General features: G+C 34.3%; 1 protein-coding gene across 1 annotated transcript; it reads left to right on the top strand.

Moving 5' to 3' along the window:
• The first annotated feature begins 349 nt into the window (after positions 1-349).
• On the top strand, positions 350-3,181 carry LOC114744899 (receptor-like protein EIX2). Its single transcript, XM_028933048.1, has one exon. The coding sequence runs from the start codon at positions 350-352 to the stop codon at positions 3,179-3,181; it is 2,832 nt and encodes a 943-aa protein (XP_028788881.1).
• Positions 3,182-16,896: the final 13,715 nt, after the last annotated feature.

Below are 16,896 nucleotides of genomic sequence, written 5' to 3'. Positions count from 1 at the left end.
TTCAAAATTTAATTTCTTTCTTAAATGAGCCTATATTTAACAATTTCAATAATCAATGTAAATAAGCAACAACCACATTAACGCATCATTGCAATTTGAAAATAAATTGCTTTTAGTTTGTTAGTGCTCACGGTACTTTGATGTTAACCACATATTTTTCATCTTTTAAATTCTTTTAATATATAATTTGAACATAAAAGTTAAAGAAAACCACAAGTGAATAGTTGTTTGTTTTAAAAGTATACAGCTATAAATATGAGTTGTGTCTATTGAACAAACACCACACTTCACTTCTCGATAGAGATTCACTATATAGAAAATTCACTTTGCCTGAGCTTTTCTCATCGATATGGGAAGACACATCATATTAGGATTTGTGTTGCTTTTCTTGTTGTTGTTGGGGATTGCCCAATTAGGTTTGTGTGGAAGATGCATTGAATCAGAGAAGCAAGCTCTTCTCAAGTTCAAAGCATCTTTTCATGATGATTCATTTGAGAGCCTTTCCTTTTGGAATCCCCAAACCAATTGTTGCCAATGGGATGGCATCACTTGTCACAATGTTACTGGTCATGTTCTCAAAATTGATCTCAGTGACTATGTGCTACAAGCTACTGGCCTTGATCCATCTTTGTTAGAGTTGCAATATTTGATTTATTTGGATTTGAGGGGAATCAACTTCAATGCCATCTCGATTCCTGCCTTTCTTGGTTCTATGGGGAGGTTGAGATATCTTTCTATCTCTGGGTCTAATTTCATCGGGAAGATTCCTACCAATTTTCTTAGAAACCTCGCAGCATTGCAGTTTCTTGATCTCAGTTGGAATGATTTGGACATCAATGACATGAGTTGGATCTCTAAACTTCAGTCTTTGCAACACCTCAATCTAAGTAACGTTTACCTTGGAGAAGCTCACAACTTGTTCCAGGTACTTCACATGCTTCCTTCTTTGTCACAACTCCAATTAGAAGGATGTGGACTTGGCAACTTGTCTGCTCCTCTTCCCCCATTCAATTTCACAAATAATACTAGAGTTCAGGTCTTGAATCTTGCTCAAAATGAAATTGATGGTCAAATCCTTGATGTGTTTCTAAATTGGACTTTTGTTGAATTCCTTGACCTCAATTCCAACAATCTTAGTTCAATGCCATTATGGCTAGGAGAGTTTAGGAATCTGGTTTCTCTTGATCTTTCATATAATGTACTTTATGGACCCATTCCTATTGCTTTATCAAACTTGACTTCCCTTGAATACCTTGACCTTTCTGTAAACAATTTTAGTTCAATGCCATTATGGCTAGGAGAGTTTAGAAATCTGGTTTCTCTTGATCTTTCATCTAATGCACTTTGTGGACCCATTCCTATTGGTTTATCGAACTTGACTTCTCTTGAATACCTTGACCTTTCTCTAAACAATTTTAGTTCAATTCCATCTTGGTTGGGAGAGTTAAGGAGCCTTTGCTATCTACACATCTCCATGAATCAAGTCACAGCCACACTAGAAATTTCTGTGTCACAACTTTTAAAAAACATGTGCCGCTTACAAAAATTATATATGGAAGGTGGCAATTTTCAAGGAGAAGCATTTGGTGACTCTGATTTTTCTAGATGCATCAAATATGACATAGAGGAACTGTATTTGAGGAATAATAGACTCAATGGCCATCTGCCCACTTGGCTAGGGAATCTTGAAAAACTAACTACCCTTGATCTTTCATGGAATTATTTTTCTGGTAATGTTCCTCAAAGTCTTGGTCATCTTGTTAATCTAGAATACCTTTATCTCTCAAGTAATTCTTTTAGAGGCAATATTCCTCGAAGTCTTGGCCAACTTTCAAATCTATATGTCCTTGATCTTTCAAGTAATTCTCTTAGTGGTAATATCCCTCAAAGTCTTGTTCAACTTATAAATCTAAAATACCTTGATCTTTCAAATAATTCTTTTAGGGGCAACATTCCTCAAGGTCTTTGTGAGTTTGTAAATCTAACAACCCTTGATCTTTCTCATAACAAATTCTCTGGTGAAATTCTGAATTGTTGGAGATGTAATCCACAATTTAGAATAAGTGAAATAAATTTTTCATTCAACAAATTATCTGGTGCCTTCCCGGTCTCTGTCGGTGAGCTTTCTTCATTATTTTGGTTACATTTGAACAATAACCATCTTGAAGGGAAGCTTCCATTGACTTTGAAAAATTTGAATCAATTGATAATTTTAGATTTGGGTGTAAATAAGTTTATGGGAAGTATACCATCATCATGGACTAGTAACACTTTTCCTATCTTGCAAATTCTGAGGTTGAGGGATAACATGTTAGATGGTAACATTCCTTCAAATCTATGCCAACTCGGATCTCTCCAAATTTTGGACCTTGCAAACAACAATTTAAGTGGCTCAATACCCCATTGCATTGGCAATCTTACCAAAATGACCAAAGATAGTGTTGATATATGGGAATCATCCAATCCAGTTGTTATCAAGGACGTGTTGGTTAAGCAGTGGTATGATCAACATGTGGAACAAGTTATGAAAGGAAGAGAATTAGACTATACTAGAATCTTGGAGCTTGTGGTCAACTTGGATTTGTCAAATAATAATTTGGTAGGATCGGTTCCTCTTGAATTATTCTCGCTTGTTGGATTGATAGGCTTAAACCTTTCACACAATCTTTTGAAAGGAGAAATTCCAGAGAAAATTGGAAATATGAAACAACTTGAATCCTTTGATATCTCTTGCAACCAAATTTCAGGTGCAATTCCAATGAATGTGTCCAAGCTAACTGCATTGAATTATTTGAACATGTCATATAATAATCTTTCAGGGCCAATTCCAGCTGAAAATCAATTCTTGACTTTGAATGATCCATCTATTTATGCTGGCAACCCTTATCTTTGTGGAACTCCACTATCAAACAAGTGTCAAGGTGATGATACTCATCAAGTTCCTGAAACCAACAAGGACTTGGAAGACGAAAATGGTCCAGAAAAAGTGTGGTTTTATTTCGTTGTAGCAATTGGATTTGCCTTTGGCTTTTGGGGAGTTATTGGGACTTTAGTGTTGAAGAAGAATTGGAGATATGCTTGTTTCCGACGAGTGGAAGATGTAGCAGATGAAATATATGTGTTCACTTCTCCCAAAATTGCAAAGCTAAGGAGGCTGCTCACGAACCATGTCCATGGTTGATCCTTGTAACCATATGTATCTTTGTTATTATCTCTCTTGTTTGTATCACGTAATGTTTTAGTATGTTTGTAAAAACAATATTAATAAAGGGTTATTTCAATACATATACACAGTGTATGGTCTTCATTGTTTCACTATAATTGAATTAAATCTCCAATTAATATTCAATTCTTCAATTTATTGTTTGGTTATGAGATAGTATTTTAGTGCCACCTAAACTCATTACATGATTATTAAACTAAACTATATATGCTAATTCAAATATAGATCATATGAAGCCAATATATATTAGTAGAGTCCAAAGACTTAAATAAGTTATAAAGATGTCAATTATACATATTGTATTTTATTTGCAAATAATATAGATTTCTTATATTATTATCTAAGAACGTAAGTGCACTATATATTCTGGGTAATGTTACATAACGTGTGGAACCAGCGTAGTCGTTGAAGTCACCCAATAAAACTAAAAGACTGAAATAAATTCCAATTTCAAAGTGTTATGTATAATTTATTTCTGTTTTTTTTCCTAATTGCCAAACTTGTCAATTATAATCCTGGATTATATTGGAGACTTTTCTTCATCGATAATAAGTACAAGTCCATATGTACTCTTCTAATCCTTAATATAAGACCTATTTAATTAATTTGATTAAATTAAGAAAGTTATGTATATTAGTTAATTATAAAAAATATGACATGTTTTTCGTAAAACACTATAATTATCTTCCTTAATATCTTTTCTCCCTTTTCTACTTCATTATGATCGAGAAAATATCTATAAGGGTAATTTAGAAAAAAGTTAATAAATATAATAAATAGGTCTTATATTTAGGACCAAAATTAATTAAACAATTATGTCCTATATTAAGCACTGGAAGAATATGTAATTTACGCACCAAGTTGAACACTTCAATTTGAAGTGGCTATACAATTTTCATTGATAAATGTATAATTGGAAAATTTAATTCTACATCTTATTTTTTTCCAGAAACAAATTAAAGCAATATTACAATAATTCGAATGTCATTTTTATTTAATTATTATATTTTCAATTATCTAATATTGTGCGTGTCTTATAATCTTTTAAATTTTTGTTCTATTTTTATTTTGTTCTATCTTTCTCTCGCTAATAAACATCCTTATAATAGGTCTTCAATTGGAAGATTTTTGAGCCCCTCCTATTAAATAATTTGCAATAATTATAGATATTCTCGCAGTATCAAGTTATAAATTAATTTAAAGGTTAAAAATTGTCAGACTTTGAATAATAAGAATGGCGAAAATTAAATAAATTAAGAATTTTTATCTTTTAATGTGATTTTTTAATATATATTGAGAGGGATCAAAGTCTTGACCATCTGATTAAATTCGCATAAATGTATTTTCTTTCGTCAATGAAACATGTCTTTTTTATCTCATTCTTTCTACATTTGAATTTTTTTTTTTGTTTGCAAGAATATAAATGACATACTTGCTGGACACTCACGCTGTAATAATGTTCGCAAGTGTATATTGAGTTGTCAATGTCAACTTGTTCCAGTAATAATGCTACCCGTTATGGTTAAATAAGATTCTCAACTCAAGCTGAGCGTTGATATGTGCGTGCGGGTTTAAATCGTGTAAAAAGATATTTCATTTTTAGTCTTTGATTTTTACGCATAATTTCAATACTATCCTTAATTTTATATAATATTTTTTAATCACTCTCTAATTTACTAATTTTAATACTGTTAATTTATTAATAGACGTTGCTAACGCTACAATTTTGAATGTTGATAAAAATTCTTAAATGTGATATTTTGATCCCCTCTTTTTTTTTAAAAAAAACTTTTGACAATATTATGTTAGCAGTTAAAGTGGTAATATAATTTCAATTTATAACTGTGATTTGTGTTTACTGCTAACAATTGTCTGAATTGATATTTGTAATTTATCTTCACAAAATGTTTTGGAATAAAATTGTCCTTGATTTAGCCTTTCTTTTCTGACTTTAATGTTATTCGCCCTAAAAACATAAACTAAATATTCAATTATTTTTTATGAGAATAAATTACAATCTTCCTAATGCAAAAAACCCTTAAATTAACACAAATAAGTAAATTAAGAAATGAGACAAAAAGAAGCAAATCAAGCCCTGCATTATGACAGAAGCAGGATAAGTAGTCCCATCCGATTCTTCCCACTTGAATTTATCACACAAAATTATATTTTGCTTAAATTGATATTGTAATTTTTTAATATAATTCATTACATATAGAAGCTTTCACTTGGGATGGGTAGAAGAAAGACACAAGAACATCATAGCAGAGAGGTAGGGGATACACTTCTCATCAACATCAAGCTCTCTCGTGATATTAATTTGATAAGTATATTTAGTGTTTTCTTCTTGCCGGATATGCTTTTGTTTTAAGTAAGGAGTAAAAATTTCCTACTTGTTCTTTGTATATATGTACGATTTGTGCTCATGATCAACTTAATTTGTCCAAGGCATTTGAGTTTAAAGGGTAAGTTAATTGCGTATATAGATCTCACTGTGTTGGCAAGGTGCAAAGTGGTTAATTTGGTTAAAGTTAATTTATTTGTTGTGTATTAGGCACGTCACTATAGGTTTGGTAATTAATTGTTTAACCTATTACCAAACGAGTCTTGCTTATTTATTTGAAATTGGCGACAAATATAAGATTTTTTGACTGTTTTTTACCCAAAAAAAGTTGAAATATTTATAAATTTCTTAAAATTTTTAAAAAATACGACAATTTAATTGTTCTTTTAAATAACCATCAAATATTTGCCATGTTTATCCAACGGTCTACATAATAGTCATCAAATAAATCTTTGCTCAATCCTTGCTTGACGTTACTTGTCGGGCTTTTTTTTTTTTTTTTTTAATTAACTGATAGGCATGAAGGGTCAAGTAAGTCTAATTCTGTAACAGTGACAACAGTCTTGCTTAGTTATAGGACTGGGGTATTAGATACCTCCCTCGGCTGCACTCCTAGCCGCCTCTTAATTTTTGATTTCTTCCCAAATTTCTTTTAGTTTTTACATTATTAAATTCTACAAAAAAATAAGTGACATCACTATTAGAAAAAATAGTTTAACACTACTATTTTATAACGGTTAAAAGAACAAATGCCATAAAAAAATGCAGTAGTATTTTCGTAATTAAGTGCCAATAAATTACACTTTTTATAGTAGTTATTTAAAAAATCGCTGTGAAAGCCATATCCTCTAGTAAAAATAAAAGCGGAAACCTTTCAACTTACCATAGTGCAAACGCTGTGGTAAGCTCTTTTAACGGCAGCTTTTTACAATAATCATCGTAAAAAGTTTTTGAATTTTAACTAGAACTCTCGCGAGTTTAGTTTCATAGTTTGACCTTTTCTCCCAAACCTTTCTGTCATTGTGGTCCCCACCTTTGCCCCGCTCTGGACCTCAGTGATTTTAACGGTGATTCCCTCCGGCTTCCGATGTGACCAGCCTCTCCGCCGTCATCGCTGTCGAGTTCTCTCCATCGCCATCTATAAGTTTCTTTCTTTTCTTTTCTCTTCTCTTCTCTTTGCGATTTTTGCTCCTCTTTGGTTTTTTTCGTTGTTCTTAAACTTAAATAGACGATATGTGCTATGTTTCCAAGTGTTTAAGACTTGATTTTGATAGAGATGTTGGTTGTTTGATTGGTTCCTATTTGTATATAGTTTTTTATGCAAATTTTGAGTAATTTGTTATTGTGATTGGAACCTTTTGTTATTAAATAGCATGAATAGCCTTTTTACTTGTCATGGGTATCATTAAAATAGTTATGGAACTTTGGTTGTGGGATTATTTTTCATGTTATATTGGATTTGATATCTTGCGGCTAAAAATGGTTTAGTTTTCAATTATTTACAATTTTTTAAAGATTTAATCCTCAAAATTAAGAACAAACTGCCATTTAGTCTCCGTATAGGCATATATAGGCAGCAGCAAGTTGGTAGACAGGGCTACTAATAATCAACAAGAGCATGAAGCGGAAGAGGATTTTGGACACCAAAAAGCAAGAGAGACGGGTAGTGATATGCGGACTGCCTTGCTCACCGTCACCGTTCCGATGGCAACGGCGACCTATCAGGCGGTGCTGAGTCTGCCGGGTGACCTTTGACAGGAAGGCACTAACTCAGTTCCCACACATGAAGCCTGTCCATCTATCTTGGCCACCAAAAGGAAAGTTTCATTTGTGTTGTTCATAATTGGGAACACCATGGGATTTTTATTTCTCAGTGTACTTGATTGACGCCCTTACTGGTAACTTTCCTCGCAAGTTTGAGCTGAATTTCACCATGTTCGCACTTGGCATCACTTATCGTATATCTGTTTATACGATTACACCTCAGGAATATCAAAACGTGGGTTTTATCTCTATAATGATTGTTTTTCCCTTTATAGTATCCGCACTATGTCGATGTAAAGGCCCCATTCGTCGAAGCTTGGATGTAACAGTACTCGACGATGGAATTGATTGTACTGTGTCTTTTTTTTTGCTTTTGGAATGAAAAGGCAAGCACAGGCTTGAAGAAATTACAAACTAAAACGGACTAATCAACAGGTAATGATTGTACTGTGTTTTACTACCATCCGTTACTAAATATGTACGTTGTGTTTTCATTCTCAACTGTCTAATGCTTTCTAAAACAGGGAAATGGCCTCTAATTAATGACCCACTTTTTAATGCCACTTTAAATGTCCCAATCTTTCAACCCTTTTTTCTTTTTTTCTTTTGCCTTTCTATTGATCATTAGATTCTACATAAAATTAGTGATATTTTGACATTTACAGGCATGAAATGGTAAAGTTTTGAATTGTTTATGATTCTTTTAAAAAAAAGTAAATCAAAGTAAATCAAAGCTATCCAATTTTAGAGTATTTTTGTTTGAAAAATCGTTAAGGAAAAAAGAAATTCAGAATTACACCGTTTCATATCTAAAAGATATCAAAATGTCACTACTTTTATATAAAATCTAATCTAGTTAATAATTAATTAAAAAAAGGGAAAAAAAACATTTTAGGAGTTGGGATATGACAAGAGGAATTAGAGAGTGGGTTATTAGTGGCCCCCTGCCGGTCCAAAACATAGCTTTCGTGCTGAGTCCTTATCACTCTAGTGTACATCAAACTTCATCAAACAACTATATGGTAAATAAGCTTTGTGTATGTGTGTGTGTATAGTGCTGTTATATGAGTGAATGTGTATGAATTTATTAAAGTCTTATCCCTACCATACATCTTTTATCATGTTAAGTTTCTCTGCTGTGTAATTTTTTCATCGTTAATACTGTCATTTTGTTTACCTATTAAAAAAACAAATTCATATATCAATCTTATCAGTGATTTGTAATGAAACTTTTCTTTATATCTATGACTCCGTTTGGCTACTATTCTAATTGGTGGATTTTGGGTTCGGATCCGCCCTTGATGGCCTGGACTATTTGACTGGATATTAAAAGAATATACTGGTGAAATATTCAAGTAATATTATGATATGTTTGACTCAGTCAAACATCTTGAATCAAATCCAATCCGTTATGATATAGATTAAATATATATTGAGTATATATATTTAGAATTAATTGTGATTGATTCTAGATTTGAATTCAAATATTATGATATTATAAGATAAAGATATATTTATATATCCAAATTCAGATTCAAACTGATGGGCTTAGTGGATATTTTGGCTTTTCATAATAGCCTTGGCAAAAGCTATATATAGAGGCTTCCACCCATTAGTTCAACTTAGTCCAATAGTTGAGCTTTGCTACTATCTCTCTCTCTCTTATTCTTTCTTACAAAAAGGTGCTCTGTTGTGTACTCAAAGCTTAGACTTTTATAGTCTAGCTTATAGTGTGAGCTAAGAGAATCCGTCCGACCTAACTCGAGATCCAACCCAGTACGCTTCCTGATCCATTCTTGATTTCATTTTACACTAATGAACAACTTTATCACAGCAATTTCATAACTAACCTTTTGAAATAGATAACTGTAATCATTTAATGAAAAGTTTGGAGATTAAGTTTTTCATATAAATATACTATATATGTAATATTCAATTAAATGATTCGCTGTTGGACAAATTCCTATCAAGGCTGAACATGGAACAGACCGGGCCGGGCAGGGCATTAGCCCGTGGTCTGGTCCATTTGGTCTTCGGGCTGGTCACCCCAGCCCGAAGACCGGTCTAGCCCGGCGAGCAACCCGCTGGTCCTTGGGTTGGGCGAACTAGACCGAGTTACTGGTCCAGTAGGTCCAGTCCAATCCAAGTCCATATCCCTTGTCTTATTTTTTTTTTTTAATTCCTAATCAATAATTTCCAATCTGTTACATAAAAAATTCCTATCTACTTGTCCTAAATAGAGTAACATCATGAGAATACCAAATTCCAAATAAGAATAACTTTAAAACAATCTACAAATTAAAATCAAGTATAAACAGCTGTAAACAATACAATAATAAAATAAAACTGTAAAGCAAGCAAGTAACCATCAAAGTCCATAATATACTATCAAACAAGTCCATTACACAACCTTAACAAGTCCATTACACAGCCTTGAAAGCTTACATCTTGCTGGTTTGTGTGTGCTGCACTTTTCAACAAAATGCAAGTTCAAACTTCAAATAAGCAGAAGTGTAAAACCACAATGTAGAAAGAAAGTCCATTACTCCATTACACCAAAAGCAAATATCAAATAAGAATATAATCAGTCTCAAAGTTTGCTGATTTAAAGGCTACAAGCTAATCAAATGTCATAGCTAATAATAAAACCAAAATGCATGCCAATATCAACTATTATAGGCCCATCACACAACAACAAATATGAAAACATGGAATGATCATCAGTGACACAGCACATGGCAGCAAACTATGAACTCAATCCTTGCTTTACTCTATTTCCATGGACATAGCAGCATCTCCACCATCAGTGACACATGAAGCATCTAGGAAAAAAAGACACAAAACAGAAACATTATAATTTTATAGTGATATGATAAATTTAAATAAAAGCTTGTTATGTTTAAAACATTACCAGACTCCTCAAAATTATCAAATTCACGAAGCTTGTCAACAAGTTCTGGTAGTGATTGACCAGGAAGAAGCCAATTTTGTGAACAAATTAATGCTTCAGTCATCCTAGGTGACAATGAGCTTCGATATTGATCAACCACATGACCTCCTGTGCTAAAAGCAGATTTAGAGGCAACTGTTGAGACTAGGATGGCCAACACATCACATGCCATGCATGAGAGGATTCTATACTTAACAGAATTTGCCTTCCCCCAAGCTAGTATATTGAAATCAGCAGGGGTATTATCAGAATCAGCAGCAAGATACTTATCCAACTCAGTTTGAGAATCATTTGAATTTCTTTGCTTGACTGTTGCCAACCATTGAAGGCCTGGATCATGATCATCCACATTTGCTATAGCACTTACTGAAGATGAAGGCATAGCAGGAGATGAAGCAGTGTTGGATTCAGAAGATATCCCAACAAAGGCAGAATATTCTTCAAACATACGATATAAGCAATCCTTAACCCTATCCTTCATAGCCAAGCAAACTTCACTGTCATGGAACAAATTCTCAAATATGTGATTGACATATGCTAGCTTGCAACGAGGATCTAGTATAACTGCCACAATCGACAAGGGATTCATAATTTCAGCTTTGCCCCAATATTTTTCATATTTCATATTCATGTTGAAAGACATATCAGATAAGAGGGAATCTAAATTCAAAATATTTCTTTCCAACATCTGTTGAATACGGGCAATTTGATGGAAGCATGAGTTTGATGTCACACTAAGGGAAGCTGAGAACATCAATGTGATATCATAAAAAACCTTCAAGAATTTTAAGAAGACCTGTGCACGATTCCAATCTTCTACCACTGGGGGGCCATCACGTTTTTTCTCTTTGATATCATGTGCTTCTGATTTATGCCTTGGAGGGGGGCTAAAGTGTGCACAGTAGTCATCATCCTCATCATTCATTCTTTCAAACACTTTTTGAAACTTCAATGCTGCCTCCAACATCAAGAAGGTTGAATTCCACCAAGTTGACACATCCAAACAAACAAGGCTTTTTGTGTCAATTTTTTCAGCCTCAGCAAAAGACTTAAACTTTACAAAACGTGCAGGAGATGAGCGCACATATTTAACAGCACTTCTAATGCTTTCAAAGTTCTCTTTCAAATCCTTTAGGCCTTCACAAACAATCAAGTTAAGAATATGAGCACAAAACCTAATGTGTAGGTAATCCCCACCACAAACCAATCCCTTCCAATTCTTTAATCGCTTCTTCAAGTATGACAATGCTGAGGCATTTGAAGATGCATTGTCCATAGTAATTGTGAAAACCTTATCAATTCCCCAATCCAGCAAACACTTCTCAATTGTCTTCCCTATGGTTTCTCCTTTGTGATTCTCAACCATACAGAAATTGAGAATCCTCTTGTGTAGATGCCAATTAGGATCAATGAAATGAGCTGTCAAGCAGAGGTAATTGAAATTCTGATTTGAAGTCCAGCAATCAGTTGTGAGACAAACACGAGATGAACAACTCTTTAAAATCTTCTTTAAAGTCTTAACCTCACCAAGAAACAGCAGCCAACAATCCCTACCAACAGTCATTCTAGATGGGATAGGAAATCAAGGCTCTAATGCCTTTACAAATTTTTTGAATCCTGGCTTCTCAACTATTCTGAAAGGTAGCTCATCACAAATAATAAACTCAGCCAAGGCTCTTCGTATTCGTTTCTCATTGTACACATAAGGGACTAAGGCATTTTCTTGAGAAGTATTTGAAAGGTAACCCAATATTGATTGCTTCTTATCTTTATCGGCCTTATGTGGGTTCTTTGTACATTTAAACAAATGCCTTTTCAAAGAAGTTGTACCATGCTTATTAGGGTCACAGGCATAAGTTAGGTTGCAGTACTTGCAAGATGCTCTAATCTCTCCATTAGTTTCTTCCAATGGTAGCTTCACAAAATGGTCCCAAACATGAGATGTTTTTGGAGGCTTTCTTTCTGGTTCTTTTCTCTTCCTAGGATTCTCACCCTCAATTACTCTAGCTTCTTGTGTTAATTGGGTAGTGGGTGCTGCAGCAGCAGTAGGGGCAACAGGAGGAGTTGATAATGTTGGTGTGGGAGAAATAGGACTTTGAGAAGGAATTAGTGAAGGTCCAGAGCTACTTTGTGTTAGGTTATCACCCAATTGGGGAGTCACTGAGCCCCTTTGTCTTGACATGGAATCTTGCTCCTCCATTTCAAAGTAATAAATGGATAATATATCTATAATAAATTGAACAAGAAATAAGAATACAATCACAATGAGAATAATGAAGTAGACAAATTATTTCAACTTTAGGAACAATAATTAACTATGGCAAGCCTATCATAATTGTTCACAATAATCAGATAAAAAAAGATACATAAATTGGACAAGTTAGTTCAGCAATTAAGTAGACAAATTTTGACAATTTTCTGCTGCAATGGTGTTGATAAAATGAACTGATTCAGCAATAAAATGGTGTGCTATCTTGGAGTAATTTACACTGTCCCTGCCTCAATTATGTGTATTAAGATCCTTTCACTACTGTCAATTTATCACAGATATAGTATTTGAATCTGGACATAGTATTTGACCGAGGAATCGAGGATCACATAGCTTCGTTGGTAAATAAAAAAAAACACATACAGTATTTGACCGAGGATCACACTCACAGTATCACACGAAGCTAAGCTGGATAAGGAGAATGAAATATTAATAATAGAAGAGGAGAGGCTCGAACTTACCTGACGGTGATGGTCTGACGAAGCAGGAGAGTGGAGAGCAGAGGTGAGCCGGCAACTGGCGAGCAACTAGTGAGCTGCAAATCGACAGACTAGGGGCAAGCTTGGATGCTAGCTGCTCGGGAATGGGGTCATCAGCGCTGGGCGAATCACAAAAGGCTGATACGAATCGAGTTAATCAACGGACTAGGACCGAATCACTCTGAGATGCAGACGCTGACGCTGACGCCGAGTGAGGACCGAATCGACGGACTAGGACCAAATCACAAAAGGGTAGGGCTACGCGAATGAGGTTACCAATGGCCACTTCACCTGTTCATCGTCTTTGCTAATCGCGGAGAGCCTGAGAGTCTAAGACGCGGACACTGACGTCGCCGCTAGGTTTGGAGGGAGAGGAAATTTGGGAATGAACTGGGTGCCTGATGAAGTGATTACTCAGATTAGGCCATCGCACCATCGCAACATCACTAGTTACTCTGAACTCTGATAGTCTGATCACTCTGATGGACATTCGGTTCGGGGAACGGGTGAAATCAGAATTGGATCTGGGGGAAAAAAAAAGCTTCAACATGGGCCTAAATCAGAAATGGACCGACTTGGTAGGAAAAAACAAAAAGAAACTATAACAATATAACTGTAACATGGGGTCATGTGCCTATGCAGTATTTTTTTTATGCCTCACAAAAAAATCACCGGGTAGGACCAGGTTATCAGTCCAACATGGCAACCCGTAACCCGGTCCTACCTGGTCTTCGGGTCAGACCTGGTTTGGCCCGATTGATACTGGGTTTTTTGGATTGCTTCAAAAAATTGACCAAGTGAGGCCGGGTTGGACCGTGTTTACCGGGTTACTGGGTTTCATGTGCAGCCCTAATTCCCATAGTTTCTTTATGGCTTCAATATATTCAATCTCATCTGCAAAAGAAGATTCTCCACTGCCTCAAATTCCACATATGGAATCCAAGTGAAGAATAATGTATTCTTGAATCCATCTTCCTTTTCGGCTGAATTGGACATAGTAATCACCTTAGGTCTGTTTAGTATGAGGCATATCGAAGAAAGGGAAGGAGGAAAAATTTTAATGAGCTCGATTTAAAAAATTGAAGAAGTGATATTAAAAGATTTTAATTAATTGTTATTATTATTTTTTATCTTAAATTTTTTTTCTTTATTAAAATTGTAATAACTGTGAAAAAAATAGTAGTGCAAAAATATGAATGGAGAAAAAAAATAATAGTTATGAGTTAATTAACATCTTTTACTATTAATGGTAATTTGGTAACCAAGAGAAGTTAGTGAAGGGGTGGCATTGATGGCAGTATCATGGGTACTTACTTCGAACCTAGTTGTAGCATCATGAGAGTTTTATTTTTATTTTTTACTTCTTGGACTCTATAAATTTCTTAAATACCCTCATGAAAAAAAATACATAATAAGCAGAAGAGGGGAGATTTTTTTTCTGGAGGGGAAATTCCTAGTTGCGGCGAGAGGGAGGAACAGAGAAAAGGGAAGTTTCGAGACTCTAAAATGAGGGACTCCAGCTGTCATTCAGCTCCAGTTCTTGACCTTCGTTGTCTTGGTTGTCATCAGTGTTCACTGCTGCCATCTCCTCTGTCGTTCAAGTTTCCATTTTACTATTTTCTCTCCCCTGTTCAGCACTAATTTTTTTTCTTCTTCTCTGTTACTGCCTTGCCCAGATTTTGGAAGTTTCTCTCTTTTTGACTGCTGCAATTTTTGTCTCCCTCCTTCCTCTATTCTGTGCTAAAAGCATCAGCCTTCATCTTTGCTTGTCTAAGTGTGCTGATGTGGTATGGTTGAAGCTTTCTTCTGTTCGGCTTGTGTTGATGCGTTCTAGGTGACTAGAAGCTTTGGTCATTCATTCTTTTTTTCTTTTTCCCCATTTGTTGTGTGAAAATAAGAAAGAGCAATTGGGGGATGTTCTTGTAGGAAATTTGAAAGAAGTTATTTACTTTGTGTTGGCCTAGGAATGCCCTTAAAGTATTTGATAAAATCTTTAAATGAAAGAGGCCTACTTGAATATATGTTTCTATAGCATTTTCTGGTAGAGCATAATTTCAATTGTCTTCAAAGGAGTTTCATTTAAATCTTTCTTGAAGATAAAGTTGGAAGCAGTGAAATTTTATGATGTTTTGGGATGAAGTTGGACGATAATTCAAGAACCCAAATAAGCTTTGTGAAGAAATTGGATTGAGTAAACTTAAGAGACTATATTGATATTAATGCTTGGGAGTGCATGAATGGCAGTTTATGAATTAAGATATTTGTTTATAATTTAATTTTTGAATGCCCATAAAGCGTTTGATGGATTGGGTGAAAGAGCTAGAATCATTAAATGTTCTATAAATTGTGAAGAACTTGATTTGCCTTACTTGAGCATGTTAATGTTAACATTGAATCCCCTATGGTGTAAGAATTATTTGTTATTGAAATTAAAACCTGGATGACATGAATAACTTTATGAATTCAATAGGTTTATAAAGAAGAAAAATAATGGTTTTTGTTCTGGTATTAGGAGATTAGGAGTGTAATGGAGTCAGAAGCTGTTTAGTAGAGGCAGGTTATACTTTTGGGTGCCCAACAAGTGAGTGAATACCATCCCATAATATTTTTCACAAATGATATTTTTACTGCTTGTTACCAATTTAATTAAATTATCAACTTTCTCACCAAATAGTTATCAAATAATTTTTTTTATTTTATTTCATCATTTGTCCTTTTTATTTATTGGATATTTTTAATGTTATAACTCTTGGAAGATGTTATTTATTGCTTGCATAGAACAAGAACTTTACTTGAGAATATTTCCTCTCAATATTTTGTTTTTATGAACATTCATACCTGGACTTCGAAAGAAGAGTTGATGAGATGTGATTTCAAAACTTGCATACTGGGATCTTTTGTTACAAGGTATTGCTTTTGAGATTTTATCATTAGAAAAGGATCCTTTTCTATTTGTTAATGGTAAAATGATCCCATGCATGCTTGGAAATGTTTTTTAGAGGGCTAGATACAGAACGTTGGTTGCTAACAGCAGTACTATTAGCCCTTGGCGTGCTAGGATTAAGTTCGAGCTCGCTTGTTATTCATGGTTTTGGCTGCGTTTGTTATCTGTGGCTTCAGCCGTGCTTGTATTGGTGCGTCATGGTTAGCATTGAGCTCGCTTGACATTCGTGGGCACTGTCCCCACACTTGTATTGGTGGTTTCAACCGCGCTTGATGGTTGCTTGCCGTCATGGACCGTGTGTCCATGCTTATTGCTCATTTTGTTACAGTCCTCAATTGAAGCGAGGTTTTCACGCTATTTCGTGATTTGGTTTTATAAAAGAGTTATTTAATTAGTTTTGCATATCAAAACTACTTTACATATTTTCTTTGATGTTTTTTTACTCAGAAATTGGAGGCAGTGGTAAATCATTTATTTGATAGAATTAAATATGCATAATTTATTCTTTCAACATTTGTTTCTCTTCTCTTACTAATGGGACATTATTCACCAATAAATTATTTTAAGCCTTAGATAGTGCAATTGACCTTGTTCCTCCTGCCTATCATTGAGTTTAATGTTAGAGTTAAAGCATCGTTTGGAAGATTTCTAAATTAATTAGAATTGATAGATGTATTGTGAAGATTATTACATTAATTGTAATATTAGAAATCATATTATAATTATATCAAGTGTTTAATAAGTTGTTTTAAGGCTTAAGAAATGTGAGTTCTCTCATATTCTGTGCCAGTCATCTCTAAATTTTTGCGGCGTGACAAAAATTTTAAAACCTCATTTCTCTAATTTTTAAAATAGAGATTATTAAAATTTTTGAAGAGGAAACATGGAACCCTATTGTTCTAAGTACTCATGGGCCCCCAATC

The sequence above is a fragment of the Neltuma alba genome, unplaced genomic scaffold (assembly GCF_004799145.2).
Source record: "Neltuma alba isolate B1F8T4 unplaced genomic scaffold, ASM479914v2 tig00000766_pilon, whole genome shotgun sequence".
Lineage (NCBI taxonomy): Eukaryota > Viridiplantae > Streptophyta > Magnoliopsida > Fabales > Fabaceae > Neltuma > Neltuma alba.
The sequence above is the reverse complement of the archived record's forward strand: the minus strand, read 5'-3'. Positions and strand labels throughout refer to the sequence as shown.

Coding starts and splice junctions, on each gene's coding strand:
- LOC114744899 (XM_028933048.1), top strand. CDS start 350: ATGGGAAGACACATCATATTAGGATTTGTGTTGCTTTTCTTGTTGTTG.